The 17,078-nt window shown below is 51.9% G+C and overlaps 1 protein-coding gene across 14 annotated transcripts in view; it reads right to left on the bottom strand.

Annotated features, from left to right (window-relative positions):
• DYSF (dysferlin) overlaps positions 1-17,078 on the bottom strand; it is a 215,241-nt gene that overhangs the window by 69,503 nt on the left and 128,660 nt on the right. For all 14 annotated transcript variants that reach the window (XM_012807420.1, XM_012807419.1, XM_012807414.1 and 11 more), the window contains 4 exons: positions 10,697-10,878; positions 8,565-8,705; positions 7,833-7,862; positions 6,195-6,224 (listed from right to left, as the gene is read on the bottom strand). In XM_012807420.1, the coding sequence (XP_012662874.1) occupies positions 6,195-6,224; positions 7,833-7,862; positions 8,565-8,705; positions 10,697-10,878 (383 nt within the window). The remainder of the gene's footprint in view (positions 1-6,194; positions 6,225-7,832; positions 7,863-8,564; positions 8,706-10,696; positions 10,879-17,078) is intronic.

Below are 17,078 nucleotides of genomic sequence, written 5' to 3' on the forward strand. Positions count from 1 at the left end.
TCCTATGGCAATTCTACCCATGGCAGTCCTCTCCCACAGCAGCCCTCCCCCACGCCAGCCCTCTGCCCTGGTGCACACAGCAGCCTGCTGGGTGCCTGTGAACCTGGGACTGCATGTCCACTCCTAAGTGCTTCTCCCTCATTTTTCACACTACCTCCTGGATCTGTCTTACCCTATTAAAGACACCCACCTCTCTCAGATCCACCCATGCCCTCTTCTCTGTGTCACCATGATAGCCTCCTTCCTCTCCTTTCTCTTCCTGTCTCCATCCTCCCTCATGTCCACACCACTGCTCCCCACTGCACCATGCATCTGCCCAGCCACTCTATGGAAAATTCTCTCTCCAAAGTCAATAATCACCTGCTTTGTGGCTCAACCTGAAGGACACTCTTGAGCTCTTCTCACTCAGAAGCACCTAGCCAGCTGAGCTGGCCCCACTGTCTTTCTGGATCCAAACCAGTGGCCTATACCCACTGTGTGCTCAGTCTCTCGGGCAGCACCCCCTTTCTCTGAAAACACCAGGCCTTCTTGGACCTCTCCTAGGCCTTCTGCTTCTGCCAGGCCTTCTAAGTAGCTCTGCTCAACCCCCACCCCCACTCCCAACACCTTTCCGCTCAGTTCACCTATGTGTCCTACTGGCCTCACACTAAACTTGTCCAAAACTAGATTCTTTATCTTTCCCTTCAAATGCCATCTAAAAAACTGGCCTCACCATTCATCTGACAACCAGGCCAAAGCTCCATGCCACCATCACCATGTCTCATTGATAACCAATCATTGGCAATTCTGCTTCCCAAACAACTCCCAAGACCTCACCTATCTCTTCTCTCAGTTCAAACCACCAGCCTTTCTTGACTAGATTCACCAGCATCCACCTAAGTGGTCTCTTTACACCTGGTTTTGCCCCTCCCCAACCACCAACGCAGCTGTGCTCTGCAGCCAGTGTGAGCTCTCTCTAGTGTCACTCTCTGCTTCAAGATCCTCAACATCTCTCCACTCACCCAAGATGAAGTGCAAATGCTTTGACGTGGCCTCATCTTCTAGCTTCTGCTGGCTTCTCTGGGCCAGTCTCTCACCAGATTTCCCCTGCAGGATCCCATATAATGACAAGCCACCTCCCAGACAGGCCCATTATCTGTCCTTCTGAACACTAGCAGGTTGCAGGAGGCAACTTGGTCTCTTTAGCTTTGGGGCTTAGAGCTCACTGGTCCCTCTGTCCAGAATGTGCTTCTACCCCACTTCATCTGGTGCCTCCTACTCAGATCACACATGTCCATTTCAGTCTTCCCTGGTGACCTGAACTTGCGTTTTAGTGCCCCCATGGTTCCTATAGCAACTTGCACTTACACCCATTGAAAGACACACTTATCAACTATACCATCTCTGTGTGTACATTTGACTCTGTTCCTGGTTAAACCAGGGCTTCTGCACAAAGGAACTACAGCTGAATCTCCATTCAATAAATGACTGATTATGAATGTATAATGGAAAGAAGGAAGGGAGGGATGGCAGACAGATGGATGGGTGGGTAGATGAGAGGATAAAGAAATGACTCCAATGTACACTGTCCTCCTCCCCAACACCCTCACCTGTTCCAACCTGACCCTGGGTCTTCATCAACCCCCTCCCCCCACCAGTGCCTTCTTACTTTTCCCCTGTTTCATTGGGTTTCCTCTGCTGTCTTTCTGAATCTAACACATCTTTCAGGGACTAGTTCAAGCTCTCCATCCTTCAGAAAATCTCTCAAACACTCTTGAAACTTCTTATAACCTTGATCTCTGACTTTTCTTAACTCTAGTGTCTACATGAACCTGCCCTAACCTTATTCTCTGACTTTTCTTAACCCTGGCTGTCTATGTGGCCCCTACGTGCAATACACTGAGTCTTCCCAGCAGCACCCCTCCCTTTTTTTGCCCAGCCCTGAAATGCCAGACATCCCTCCTCTCCTTTCTCTCCTCCTGTCTCCGTCCTGCCTTCTCTCCACCTACTGCTGCCCAGAGCACCATGTTTCAGCTTCTGGCACTCCCTCCCTGGAAACTTCTCTCTCCAAAGTCCATAATCACCAGCTTGTGGCTCAACCCAAAGAACACGTAGGGGTGATGGGATGCCGGAGAGGAACAGTCTGCACTACCACCAGCTCGTTCCCATGGTCCCATCCAGTCTCTAGCCATCTCACACGCAGGAATCTCCAGCCTCGGCCTGTAGCCAGCTCCTCAGCCTGGTTTACAACTTTGTTCTAATTCTGCCCACCTGAGAGGTATGACACCCTCTCTCCAGGACAGTGATTCTCAATCAGGGTGCCATGACCCTTATCAGAACCAGGAAGCCTATCAGCACCACCAGGTGGGAGTTGAGGGGTAGGTGGCGAGGTGTGGATTTAAAGTGCCACCAGGACATCCTGATTCACTGTCCTATGGTTGACGGGGACTCTGAAAAGCCTAAATAGAGGAAGCCACATTTGACCTGTCCTTTCTCTGCTCCCTTAATACAGAGCAGACCTGGAGCAGCAGCACTGATGGGTCTACAGGTGTGTGGGGTGTTTATCAGGCCAGCTCAGAACAAAAGAACCCCAAAGACAAGTGAGCTTCTCTCCCCCAGTAGAGTAGAAGCCACCCTCAGGCCTGCTTCTATCAGTCCTGCTGGTAAGGGAGCCGAGGCTCTGAGGGGCCAAGAAAGATGGCCCCTCCCCTAGTCACCCATTGCCCTAGGGGCCACCTAGACAGGCGGTCATTCCCAAGACAGGGGAAGTGTTGGCAAGCCTCCCTCACCACCTAGGTCAGCCCCATCACCAGTAGCCCATAGTCCTCCCACCTCACTCAGCAGGGGACACTCAGGAGACCCTCTGGACATTCACATCCTGGTTCCTTAGGGAGCTCCAGGCAGGGGGCAGCCAGGCAGGCTGGGAGGGCTCCATTGTCTGCCTGCCCCACCCAGCTCATTAGGAACAACATGTTGCTCTAATTACACTTCCCAGGAAAAACAGTGTTTTAAATTAAGGCCTTGGGGAGGGATAGGGGGATGGGGACCACTGGGTTTATTTTTCTGATTGCAAAACACCAAATTTTTCCTTCTAGTGGATTTGGGGGTGCTGGAGAGTACCTCAGGCACATCTAAGAGTAAAAGCCATATACCCTCTCGCCTGGATTTAGAAGGGCGGATGGAGTGACATCTGGTCGGCCCCCTGAGCCAGCCGTAAAAACAGCCAAGAAGCATGCGATGCCTTCTACCAAGGCCTCCCCTGCCCCTGCAGGAGGGGAGCCACAGCGCAAGGGTAGTGCTCTGGACCATGCCCCCCAGTGGGGAAGACCGCCCCCATAGGTCTTCCTCTACACAGCATCCACATCCTGGGGCCCCTGAGTGTTCAAGATCCCACCATCACCTCTGCTGCTTCTTGTGCGTGCATGTGTGTTCATCCTCACGAGTGTACACACTCGCACACGCTCACACGTGCAGGCACACACTCTCCAGTTCTCAGGAAATCTAAAATTGCAGTTTCTTTGAACTCATTCCCCTTGGCAGCTCGGACTGCCTTTGTTCTCCAGACAAAAAGGAAAAGAAACAGACAGAGGGCTCAGAAAAGGCGGGGAGAAGGAGGGAGCTGGGGCCAAGGAGCAAACAGAGGAAGGGAGAGTGGGAAGAGGCTCCAAAAAGAGGGAAAGACAAAGACAAGGAGACAGCTGGACAGCTGGAAGGAAGCAACGAACTCCTCCACTCCATCCCCTCCCTGAAGGGGGCAAAGGTCTCCACACACCCCCAAAGCCTTAAATGCAATGCAAAGATCTCTTCTCCATCAAGAAGAGGCCTAGATATGGATGTCCCAGATGAGAGAAGGGAAAGTTTGTAGCTCATTGAACTGACCCCAGGCCATGACACATCCCCAGCCCGTGGCACTACTGCCTGGGCTCCTCCCTCACCCTTTCTGCCAATCCCTGCTTCAAAAGCTAGCTCAGTATCACCTCTTCCAGGAAGCCATCCCTACTATCCTGTTCCACAGGACACTTGTGAAACTCTACACCACGAGGCAGTTGGTATAGGAGAGGCCCACTTAACCCACCCCTCAGAGTCCCTTGCCCATCCATTCCTGCTGGCCCCTCTCTGTTCCAGGTGCCTATTATCACAGCTATCCCAGGAGACCCTAGCTAGTCTCAGCCCCTAGGTCCTAGTCCACACCCCTGTAACCAGACAGCTCCCTCACATCCACTCTGCCCTCTGCTCTCAGACACTCAAGAGCTCCCATGGCCAGTGCTAAACTCCCTACCTGGCATTGCACAGCCTAAGGGAAGGTCTGAGCAGGGATCAGGCTGAGAGCCTGAGAGGAGGTAAATGAATGTGGGGCACAAGGCAGGAGATCAGCTACAGCAAAGCAGGAAGATCCTGCTGGACATCAGGCTTCTTATAGAACCAGCTGCAGCCACACAGCCACAGAACTAACCCTCTGCCTCCACCCAGCCCTGGGGATTCTCTCTCTCTTTTTTTTTTTTTTTTTATTTGCAACTCTTACTATCACCCTGGGTAGAGTACAGTGGTACAATCAAGTGATTCTCCTTCCAAAGCTTCCCAAGTAGCTGAGACTACAGGTGGTGCCCATCACCACACCCAGCTAATTTTTTCTATTTTTAGTAGAAACAGAGGTCTCACCCTTGTTCAGGCTGGTCTCCTGACCTCAAGTGATCCTCCCACTTCAGCTTCCTGGAATGCTAGGATTACAGGCATGAGCCACTGCGCCTAGCCAGCCTTGGGGATCCTTAAAACCAGACAGGACCCAGGATCTTGGCATGAGGCTTAGTCTTCAAGTGAGGGGGACATAAACTAACTTAGAAGCCCCAGAACTGAGGTGGGGCCCCCAGGGGAGGCAATTTTCTGGGGTTTGTCCCTGGACCATTCACCCTAGACCTGAGACCCTTTGAACCTGTGGCTCAGCTGGCCCTGTGCCCAGCACACCCAGGATTTCTCCCCTCTGGCCCTGCTGACCCACACCCAGCCTCAGCCTGTGGCCTGGCTGGCCCGGCAGCAGGACACTTGGCCCTCGTTAGGGTCTGGCCCAAAAGCTACAGTTTTGATTTGCTTTCTGACAATGAAACTGCAGCCAGATCTCTGCTCTCAGAATCTGAGCCTTCACTATTATATATTACAAATCCAGTTATTAAGGATTTTAACTTTTTTTTAATAACTCATCCCTGGGCTGGGTCTTCTTCAGAGCAGGCTGTGGGTTTTGGCCACAAAGTGCCTCTCAATCAAGACAGAGGGCTCCGTGCTGCTTCCCTGGATAGGACTTTGCCTCCCTTTCCAAATCGGCAGTCTCTCGCAACTGCAGCCAGAAGCAGGAGGCTGCCTGTCAGGCGCAATTATGGCCGGCTCACTTGGCGGACCCCACCTCGGTCTGGGAGCAAAAGGAAGTGAGGTAAGGGGTGCGGGGCCTGTGGATCCACATCCTGACCCTGCACTTTAAGTCCACATTGCACTAAAAATGTCAAATGGTGTCCTCTGTCAGCCTGGGGATTCCCTGATAGCAGGAAGTGGTTGCCCTTTTCCCAACTGCCCATCTGACCAGGGCTCTCCTTCCTGTCTCTCCACCCAGCCTCTGCCCCTGGCTCACTCCTGATGAGCTGCTCACAAAAGTGCAGGAGGCCCTGGGAACCCTGCTTCTCACCCCCACTCCCTATCACAGAGAACTGCCCTTGCTTTGTCTAGAATCAAACTTCAAACTTCTTCTAGTCCCTAGAAGGTCCCAAACCAGCTAGCCAAAACCTAAACTGGTCCTTGGTCCCTTGGGCCAAAGCCATGTTTTCCACCTTCTTCTTAAGTGCTACATCTAGCTAATTCTGCCTCCACCAGAAAAGCTTCCTTAACTATTCTGGCCTCTTCTGAACATTTTATTTTGAAAACATGCCACCTGCTACCCAGCCAGATAAGACTTTGCATTGCTGTCCATGTAGTATGGGTGAAGCTGGCCTCTCAGTAGGACAGCAAGTCTCCTGAGACCAGAATCCATCCCCGCAAGACACATCCCAGGCAGCCCTGGATCCACATAGAGTGTGGAGAATAAAATCCAGGCAGTTTCCACGTGGCAGATGGCTGGTGTACAAGAGAACCTGGAGGCTCCAGGGCATGTGCTCAGGGACTGGCCTTAACCTTCCCTCCATCCTGCCCACACAGCCCAGACACACACACCGCAGCCTCAAGGTCTAGCTCACCTCATCCAGGATCCTTGCTGTATCCTGCACCTGGACCACAACCATGGGAAGTTCCACATCCCAGATGGTGAGGAAAGGGGGGGAAAATTCTCCATTAGTAACAAGGAACATTGGGATGAGTCCGAGATCAGCAAATTGGACGTCCCCACTAAGAGGAGCCAATAGAAATTGCCTCCCATCAGTGGTAAGGATGCTGTGCCTCCCCTCCATGCCCTGCACATGGTCCCTGAGAAAGAAGATATAAGGGATGCTGATGTGGGAGATTGGTGGGAAAGGCCAGGCACCTCTGGAAGTGACAGGAGAAAGGATGACAGCAGGTGATGGGAAGGGTCTGGGGGCTTGCACAGCAGCCCCAGGAGGAAGGCAGGCTTGAGGCCCCGTAGCAGCTGCTCCTACTGGGCTGTGGACTTGGGGAGCCAAGGAGAAGCCCCCCAGGAGCTGCCAGAATTGTCAGCAGGAGCTTGGACAGGACAGGGAAGAAGACAAGGAGGAATGGGGGGTGGCAAAGGATGGCTCACTTGGTAAGAACTGTCTGATCATTGAATGGGCTGCCTCGTGAAGGGCAAATGAGAGTCCAAACAGAACCCAAATGACCATTTCTCTGAGCTACAGCTGAGCCCAGTCTGAAAAAGCATACTATCCAGTCAAGGGTCAACATTTTCTATCATGATCCCCAGGAGAAGGAGGGAGAGCAACAGTAAGGGAATGAAGCCCCCATTACTGGAAGAGGAAAGAAAATAGAGTCATGGCAGGAACAGTTAATTGGGAAATCCATGTATGGCCTAAATCAAACTTTCTGAAACTCAATGTCCATCAGAAGCCCCTGGAAGGCTAGTCAATACAGAAGCTGGAGGCTGAACCCTCAGAGTTAGCTTTTGTGGGTTTGAAATGGGACCCAAGAATCAGCCACACTTTCAGAACCTGAAAGTGTGTTAATGGGAATCAGCCCCAGTTCCAAATCAAAATCTCCCTGGTGGCTCGGCGCCTGTAGCTCAAGTGGCTAAGGCACCAGCCACATACACCTAAGGTGGCAGGTTCAAATCCAGCCCGGGCCTGCCAAACAACAACAATGGCTGCAACCAAAAAATAGCCAGGCATTGTGGCAGGCACCTGTGGTCCCAGCTACTTGGGAGGCGGAGGCAGGAGACTCGCTTGAGCCCAGGAGTTGGAGGTTGCTGTGAGCTGTGATGTCACATCACTCTACCCAGGGGGACAGCTTGAGGCTCTGTCTCAAAAAAAAGAAAAAAAATCTCCCTGGTAGTGGTAGAAGATACCGAGATCTGGGTGAGGCCTAAGCAGAGATGATTTTTAAAGCTGCTGGGGAGGTGTGCTGCCCTGCTGACAGCCGCTGAGCTGGTGACTATGAAGTTCTTTCCATCTGGGACTCTATAGTTCTCAGACTTATCAGGAAAAAAATGGCAGGAAAGGCTGAGCTGGGCAGGAGACTCTGAGTAAGATGAGGACCCCGCCCCAGTGACCCATCCAGGCCCTCCTCTGCCAGAGGAGCTTTCCAAGTGGGCTCAGGCAGTCGGGTGGTTGTATATGTTTGACTGTACTTCCTAGCCCAGAGGAGGCTCTGCTAACACAGGGATGCTGGAAACAGTTTGAAGAAGAAAAGGTAAGAAGACTAAGACTTACCTCAAAACCAGGAATATGGTGGATGGCCGGCTAGGTTGAAGAAAAGGAAAACTTCAGTCATATGCTTGTCACCTAAAGCGTATGCCAATCACCCTCATGACACTCATGGAGTGTGCCAGTAATCAGACAGTCCAGGGGTTGGCAGACCCTATTCCCATGGCAGGGTGGGGGTTCAGGGAAGCCATGGTGGCAGTGTGCTGTGTCCCCTCTAGACACTCCACCCAGAACAGGTCCCCCTCCTATTCAGTTTAACACTGGAGTTCACATCATACTAAGAGGAGGTTTGAAGATAGAGCTTGATCCAAACCTCATACTTCATGCTCAGGGCCATGCAGCTGGGTCCCAGTGGAGCCAACACTAGAAGGGGTGTCCTGCCCTTGCCTGTCCCTGGAGCTCTCCCATCACTGCAATTAAGGCACCCTCAACCCCAGAGGTCTTCCTCCTAGAAACTCCATGACCAGAGGACTCAAACAATCCAGATTCCAACATCCTACCCCAGTATTAGATCATGTCCTGATTTGGGGTTCAGAAAAGATGGGCAAACAGCCTCAGTAGGAGGCCTGGTGTCAGAGGAAGCTGTCCCAGGGCCCACTGAGTATCGGGCCCTGGTGAGAAAGAAGGGCATGTGGGCAGCACCTCCCCTATAAGGACCTTCCCCACCTGTGGCCCCCACCCTGCCCCTGCATGCACTTCCTGCCTGGATCTCAGGGGCTGAATGTGGACCAGCCTTACCTTCTCTCTCTGGATGAGCTCAAAAGAGGCCAGTAGCTCGCCTGATGGCTGGCTGCCCCTCATCAGTGGGAACCAGGCCAGCCGGGGCATCCGTTCCAGACTCGGCTGACATATGCAGCGGCCAATAAACTCATCTGCACCCTAGACCAGGAGTGAAGAGAGAAAAGTCAGCATCCCCCTCGGCCAGGGCTCTGGAGCAGCCTCGGAGAGATCTCCAGACCTACAAATGGCCTCCCGAACAGGAAAGGGCCTCAGAAGTCAGGGCAGCCCCCCATGCAGAATGGTGATGCCTGCCTTCCGTAGAGACATATTAGGTTTGAATTCCCATCACAGTGAGGAAGTCCCTCTGTATATCCAACTGGTGTTCATCTTGCTGTAATTTAACCATTAACTGAGCAACTTTGGTTGCTGAGCCCATTAGAGACAATCTCCCCGCACTAACGCCCTCAGCAGTATAGATGCCTCGTGTTTCCAAGGACCTTTGTAACCTCTGTTGTTTCACCCTTAAATTTCCCCACTTTCCAAATGGAGAAACTATGATCACACTCATCAAATTAAATGAATCTTGCAAAATAATGTTTTACATCTTATAATTACTTTGCTCAGGCCCCTACCTTGTCTCTTGCTACTCAGAGGATTAAGTCCAAACTACTCTAGCTCTGAAGATCCTGGCCAGGGATGGGGCAGGAGGCCCACTCAGAGCTCTGGCATAGCCGGGAGGCCTGTCCCATCAGCCTTCTAGCTCCTGGACTTGTTTCTTGTGCTTAGTCCCACTGACCAGCATCCTCCCAGCCAGCTGCCACCACCCAGCCCCCCTCCTCCTTCTGCTCCCAGAGGTCTCAGGGCTTATGCTCTCTAAACATCCCAAATAGACTCTTCCTGCAGTTGTTCCTCCTACAGCACCAGCCTTTCCTCCACACGCCCCCAGCTTGGGCTCCCCAGCCCTGGCCCACGTTGCCCCCTGCCAGCCACCCCCTTCCCCATCCAGTGTGGCATCTGACACAGCAGCACCGTCCCCCACTCTCTTGCTCACCAGACCCTCCCAAGGCACCTGACATCCAGTCACAGCAACTCCTACTGAAGCATCTTCCAAACCTATGCCCTCCTCTTCCATCCCACTGCCACCCCTGACCCAGCTCAGTTGACTATCCCCAGTGGCATCTCACCTCCTCTTCTGAACATGTTGCTCTGAAGCTGTCATCCTCCTGCCTCCTGGCCTCATACTCTTTACTCCTCCCTCCCAACCTGCCCCCGTCAGGCTCCCTGTCTCCACCACCCTGTGCTGGAACACCCCTGCCCCGTCCCACACCCCAATCCCACCTCTCCTCCTCTGGGGCCTGGGGCTTCTCACAGTTGTCCCTGACATTCCAGCCCACAGCAATCGCTCCCTCTTGGGAACCTTTTAAAGCTAAGCTGTCTCATGCAGGAGCACTAGCCACCTGCAGCTATTTAAACTTTAATTTTATTTCGTTAAATGAAATAAAACTCCATTTCTCAGTTGTACTAGTCACATTTTAAGTGCTTACTAGGCACCTGTGGCCAGAGATGCCTACATTGGACAGCACAGCTCTAGGACATTTCCATCATCCGAAGCAGTGTTCTGTTGAATAGCTCTGATAAGAGGACCTGCCTATGGCACTGAGCTGTGTGGCACTTGGGGACACAATGTCTTACAGAGAATCTCCACTCTGTGGGTGGGTCTCAGCTTCCAACTAGATAGGGAACCCCAAGAGAGAAGCCACTCCGCCCAGAAGGCCATGGCTTAATAGATATTTGTGGATCCAACACAGTTCCTTGCTGGGAAGAAGGGACTGGCCTGGGATCACATAAGCAAGTCAGAGGCAGAGAAAAGCCAGGCTCCTGACCCATAGCCAAGTGCCCTTTCTAGAGATGTCCCCTCTCTCTGCCATGTTTAATCAGCAGTGTCTGCCACAGGACACAGCACATGTGCTAGCAATCCATTTTTAATACTCTTAAGTAGTTTTAATTACTCTATAGCTTGTGGGGTCAGGGGAGAGGCCAACAGTCTCAGCTCTGGGGAGCACCCATCTGGTTGGGGATCCTAGAGTCCACAGAGACCCCACCTTCAGGGATGGTAGTGCAGGGATGAGGTGGAAAGTGGACAGACTCACATAGGTGTCGTGGTCATACACCTCCACCACAATGCTGGGCGGCTGCTCAGCAACGGTAGCTGGCTCGCCAAAGATCTCGATCTCATAGAAGATGAGTGTCTGGTCCCAGGTAGGGTTCAGGGTATTCTTCACCACCACTGTCTTCTGACTCTGGTGCAGAAAGGAGACGATTGCGTAGGGATCTGTGTGGGCCAAGACAGGACACAGTAGGGACTATGAGGTCCACCTGCTCAGGGGTCTTGCAGGGTCACAGAGCTGAAGCAGCAAGATTAGGTATTGATTTTCCCCTGGGGGCTCTCCCAGACACTCCAGAAGTCCAGCGGGCAGGCTACCATGGAGAAATGGAGCCTAGGTCCCAAGAAATGGGTATAGCATTCAAAGAACTTCCCTTTCTGTGCTGCTTCCTGGGCTGGCCTCTGAGGCATCATCTATTCATTCATTCGTTTGTCCAAGAAACATTTATTAAATGCTTTCTGCATGCCAAGATAGGGGCTAGGTGCTACGGACCAAGAATATAATTTGAAATAAATGTAAAATATTCATACAAGCAAATATAAAATTACACTTTGGGGGATCAGAGCCTTGAAGAATAAAGTTCAGTAAAGTATATTAACAAGGGATCTGGCTTCCTTGAGAAAGGATGAGCAGAGCAGAGATGTAGGTGTCTAAGAGCTCTGGGATGCCACCAGACTGAAGTGACGGGGTCTGCATCTCAGTAAGCTAATGAACAGACTGGAGAGGGCAGAGGGGTACAGGGAGATCAGTTCTGAGGCTATTGCAATGGTTCAGGTGAAGATAGTAGGGGCTTAGAAGGATATGGAGCACTAGATAGAGCTGTTGAGCCGCAGGTGGTGTAAGAGAAACCTGAAGGTCCCTACAGCTTCCTGCTGTCCCCCAAAATTACCATCCCAGCCTCCCAGCCCTGGCCACACCAGCCTGGGGCCCAGCCACAAGTCCTTCAGCTCCTCCAGCTCCCTATAACAGGATGTCAACCTGAGCGCTCAATCCAGTGCCTAACACATGCCCTGTACCCTTGGCACCCTGCTCCATCCTGCCCTGTGCCCCCTGAGCCCCACAGTCTAGCCCCATCACTGCCACTAACTCCACATGTGACCTCAAGGAGGCCTCAGTGGCCCCAGAGGCAATGGCCTCTGCCTCTCTGGCCTCAGAGGCTACAGAGCCCTGAGATTGAGATAGAGAGATAGTGTTTCCCCACAAAAAGGAGAAGAGCAGGACAAGCTCTCTGGCCACAAGGAGACCAAGTGGTACACCATGGCCACTGCACAGGAGGTAGAAGGTGATGCTGGCAGGGAGTGACTATAGAAGAGGTGAGAAGGTTGAGGTAGGCGACCAGAGGGCTTCCATTAAGGAATGGAGAGAGCCAGGTCCAAGGTTGTGGCTGTTGCCCACAGAACTAGTTTGAAGGATGAGGAGCATCTCAATTAAGGGCATGACCATCCACTAGCTGCACAACAAAGGGTCTGGCAAATAGCAGCCTGGGACCAGCCCATGACTCATCAGGCAAAAAGCACAATGGGGTCAACCACGGAGGACTTCCTACAGGAAATTGGTTTTGAACTTGATTCTGGGGAGCAAAAAAGGGCAAAGGAAGGCCCTCAGCAGGGGAAAGGATAGAGAAGACCTGCCTACCATGTCTCACCACCCCCACCTGTGGAACCCTCCCTGGCAGGGGGCTCCCCAGCCTTGCACCAGCCCTGGTAGGGCTGGCCTCGAGCCCTTTCCCTTCTGCCCCTGGCAGGGCCCAGTGGCGTCTGTGCGTTTAATGAAACCGTCTGGCTGTGATACCATCAGCTCCAAGCTCGGCAGAGAACCTCTCCTGGTTCCAGTAAGGGAAGGAGGGTGTGTTCCGATAAATAAAACCATATTAGAAAGCCAGCGAAAAAGCCCCTTTTGTTCCCGCCCCCCGTGCTTCCCAACGCTTTATTTTTATAAGCACACGGGCCCCAGACCGACCGCGTTTACACAAAGATCACAATTGCACATTGTAGCGGCTGTGCGCACTGTATTGGTGTTGGCAGCACCCCCCACGCTGGCCCCCGAGCAGGCCGACTCCTTCCAGCAGCCCCAGCAGCCCAAGCAATGAGCTCAGCGCTGGGAGGAGAGTGGAGTGGGGGGTGGCTCTCAAACAAAAATCACCCAGACCTCCACACGTGCCCCACCCGCCCATGGGAGGAAAAAACACACAACAAAGGCATTGTAAAGAGCAGGCCTGGAGGCCTGGGGCCTCAGACACTGGGCTACTGTGTGCTGGGGCCTGGCCTCTCCCCACACAGGGCCCAGCCCCTCTAAAAAATAAGGAAAAGAAATAGGGAGAGTGGGGGTGTTGCTAGAGCAAGGTGGTCAGATGAAAAACAGCCAGACAGACTCACAGACAAATCCCTCTTCCAGGAAAGCCAAGAGGAGAAAGGCAGAGGACAAGGTGAGGGGATGGGTTTCCAAGTCTATCCCAGCCCGGTTTCCTCCAGCGCCACACCCACCAAGCCACACAGAGCACCCTGGGCTGAGATGAGTGTGTTTGCACTGGAGCGCTCTGAGGACCATATGCTGCCCTGAGGAGCTCCAATTATGGACACTCGAGGATTCTGCCAGACTCCTTCACCACAAGTGAGCAAGGGCTCAGTCACCAAGCCCCAGGCAGATGATTCTAGGCTGCATCCAGAGCCCTGCACTGAGCCCTACACTATGCTCACCTCACAGCCTTCTCATCAAGCAGTTCAGACTATCAAGGTGACAGGGCAGGAGTGGAACCCCATTTGTCAGAAGAGGGAGCTTGACCCCAGAAAGACTAAGTTTCTCATCTGTGCTCATATGTGGCCATGACTAGACCCTCTGACTCCCAGTCCAGTGCTCCTTCCACCATGCCATACCAATAGAAAGGGGCTGAAAGAGACAGTGGATTAAATCACTAGTAATCAAGGAAGTAAAAATATTTTTCCTATAAAATTAAGAAAAGTTGTTCAAAATTACAAAACCCAGTATTGGCAAATATTTGATGAAATAGGTATTCTCCTTTATTGCTAGAAGCAATTCAGTAACTCTTCAGAAAAGCAATTGGGCAGCATGCCCTGAAAAACATAAAACTGTTTATACTCTTTTTCCCATATTCCTGGGAATCATTCAAATTAACCAAAAAGCTAGATATACAAAGATGTTCACTCAAGCATTATTTGTAATACATCATTCATTCGTTATCCAACTATTGACTGGCTACTTCATGGTAGGTTAGCCCAGTACTAGGAATATGAAGATGAATGAGACACAATTCAAGTTCTTAATCATGACCACTGGTTGGAAATGGTAATGAGACAACAGCTATAAACATAATACAAAGTGATACGCAAGTAACTAGTGGAGTGCCCAGGTGCTGGGACAAGGGAGGCTCTAAGTAGCCTGGTGAAATCCAGCCAGCCTTCACAAAGGAGGTCTCCAGAAGGAGGAGGCAGCCCAGGCTGACCAAGGAAAAGAGGCATTCAGGCACCCAGCATGGCACAGGCAAAGGCACCAATGGGCATGGGCATCCAGAAACAGAAAGCATCCAGTCTGGCTAAGCAGAAGGCACATCAGTGGGGATAGTGCAGTGAGAGGGGGAGGGGAAGATCACAGACGCTCCTGGATTTGTACAGAGCAATTTGGACTGAATCCTGCAGATCAGTGTTTCCCAAAACGTGTTCTTCGAGTGGTGAGTTCTCTGGGGAGCTAATGAGTGCTTAAACAGATTAAACAGGCTCCTTCCCTGCAGCCGCCCAGAGCCTCTCATATGCCACTGTGCATTGTAAATCTCTAAGCATACAGTGTTTCCCAGTCTCTCTTACTCAGGAACCCTTTTTAAGTGAAGCATTTCACAAGCCTCCAATGCACTTTGGAAAACACCTCCTTAAGCTCGTCTGGTGGATTGCCCCAGCCAGAGCCAACGTTAACAAAAAGCTGTACTTAAAAATAGGGACAGGAGTGGGGGATGCAGCATGATCAAAGTCCAGACATGGAAAGCCCAAAGCAGATTCAGGACTGAATCTGGATCCAAGGGGAAACTAAGGTGAAAACTGGTCACCAACAGGTGGCTGCATTTGTGGGCGTCTGTGGCTCATCAGATCTCATTGTGACCTGGCCTGACTGGAGCATCCCTCAGGACCACCCAACCAGCACACAGCCTTGATCTCCCAGGAGCCATGAGGCCAGCAAAGAGGGGGCAGGACCTTCTGCTTTCCTGACAGATTCTCCACTCTTGTAAATTAATACACAAGGTTGTCTAAGAGCCACCTTTCATTGTCTTGTTTAGCCAAGCAAGGTCCCCCAAGCTCCCTGATCTGGAAGATTCTCAAAGAGGAGTTTCTGGGCCTCCCAAGCTAAGGGTCATTCCCTGGAATGCAGTGACCTCACCACAGAGCCCTGTCCAGGGTGGCAGCTTTGTAAGTAGAGATTGTGGCCTCTCCAACTACAACAGGCGTTCTCAGCTGGAGGAGGCCAAGCAAAATTCCTTGGGGGAGCAATCTGGCCAAGCAGCAGTTTCCTCCCAATGCCCTTCAAGAAATAACAATCTACGATCAAGGGCAACATGGCTCAGACTGCTGTTCAGGGATGTGATGCCACCCATTCCATAGCAAACGGGTGGGCAGCACGGAGCTAGGTACAGTGCTGATGACATGTGGTTTCTACATCCTCTCGAGTCATAGCTTTCCAGTTTAAAGCAAATCTAGCACATACAACTGATGCTCATGAATCCCCAATATCACAGAAGTCATTTGAATTAAGAATCATTTAAAATATTTTGTTCATAATTGGAGTACAAAGCACATGCATTCATAAAAACCCAAGCACATGTCACAGACACCCTTCCATTGGCCCAGAGAATTGATGCTGGCCATGCGTTGAAACCCCACCCAAGGTGCAACCCTCGGGCTGTCTGGATGGCAATATCTCCACAATAGCCTCCTTCTCCCAAATTCAGTATTGCTCAACAAGTGTTTTCTGGGCAACTCCTGTGCACCTTCTTAAATCCTCAACAAATGAGAAGCAAAAGATGGCCCCGGCACCAAGGCAACAGAACGCAGCACTGTCATGGGAGCCCACCTCAGAGGCCCAGAGGACTGCAGGTCAGAGTTGCTAGCAATACTTCCTGCGGAGGCCCTCTCTGCACAGATACCCAGCAGGGAGCTGGAAGGTGCTACCAGCAACAGGCTCTGTGCTAGACCCTCCCTTGGCCCCAGACATTCCGGATTCACACATGCGTTTCCTCAGAGAAATGCCAGCCAGTGGCCATGCTCAGCCTCCGGCCGCCAGCCACCCCAGGGTCAGTTCCAGGGGAGAAATTGCTTTGGTTTAGGGCTCGGGAGTGAAAATAAACACTCTGGGTTTTATAGGTTCACCCGTGTTGGCTGCTGTTTTCCTTTCCAGCAGCTGCTCAATCGGGCCTTTCATTCAGAAGCCAGTGGCCTCTGAGGAAGCCCTGGGCAGTGCCCTCAAAGCTCAAGGGATGTTTATCTGGGGGAGGGGGTGCGGCAGGGATGGAAAGTGTGACGTCTCCCAGACCAGTGCTGGCTCACCCTCCTGCTGCAGTCCCCAGAGGTGAGCCCTGGCTACTGACCTGGTCCCTTAGAAGAATTTCCTCCCCTCCTGCAGGGTCCTTGGCCAGCCAGGCCCACAGAGAATAGAGGCCTTCCACCTCGGCCCCACGTTGCCACCCACCCCACACAAACCCACTGCCTGCACCCCTCCCTGGCGGAGAGAGGAAATGAGGTTTTAAATTAGTCCTTCTTTTTCTTCTTTGGGTAAGTTCTACTCGTCAGAATAGACGAGTTTCCCAGGAAGTTGCTGCTGCGAATACCCATCAGCCCTGGCCTGCCAATTCTGGCATGTTGGTTGCATACTGTTTGCAGCGGAAGCTCTCAGGACCATGGCCTCAGAGCAAAGAAGAGAAACTACTGCACCCACCATGCACCTGACTACACAGGGCTGGAGGACCGACCAGTCACTGAGAGGAAGCCACAGGTGCTGGGGAGCAGGACACAGAGTGGATCCCATGTAAGTGAGGAGAGTGGGCCATCAAGGATGATAAGCAGATGGCCATCAGTGCCAGAGCCCTTCTGTGACCAGGACGTTGCTTTCACAGAGCTCAATTCCACTCAACTAACTAGCAGGCATCCCAAAGGTGATAGCCCTGGACTCAATTCCCAGCTCTGTCACTTGTCAGCTATTTTAACTCAAGCAATTTAGTTAACCCACCTGAGTCTCAGTTTCTTCACTTGTAAAATAAGGATGCTGAACACTTACTTCATAGGACAGGTGTAAGGGTTACATGAAATAATGTCAGTAAAGGGCGTGGGCACAGTAAGCACTCATCAAGTGCTTGTTCTTTAGATATAAA

The sequence above is a fragment of the Otolemur garnettii genome, unplaced genomic scaffold (assembly GCF_000181295.1).
Source record: "Otolemur garnettii isolate 467f Iridium unplaced genomic scaffold, OtoGar3 scaffold00068, whole genome shotgun sequence".
Lineage (NCBI taxonomy): Eukaryota > Metazoa > Chordata > Mammalia > Primates > Galagidae > Otolemur > Otolemur garnettii.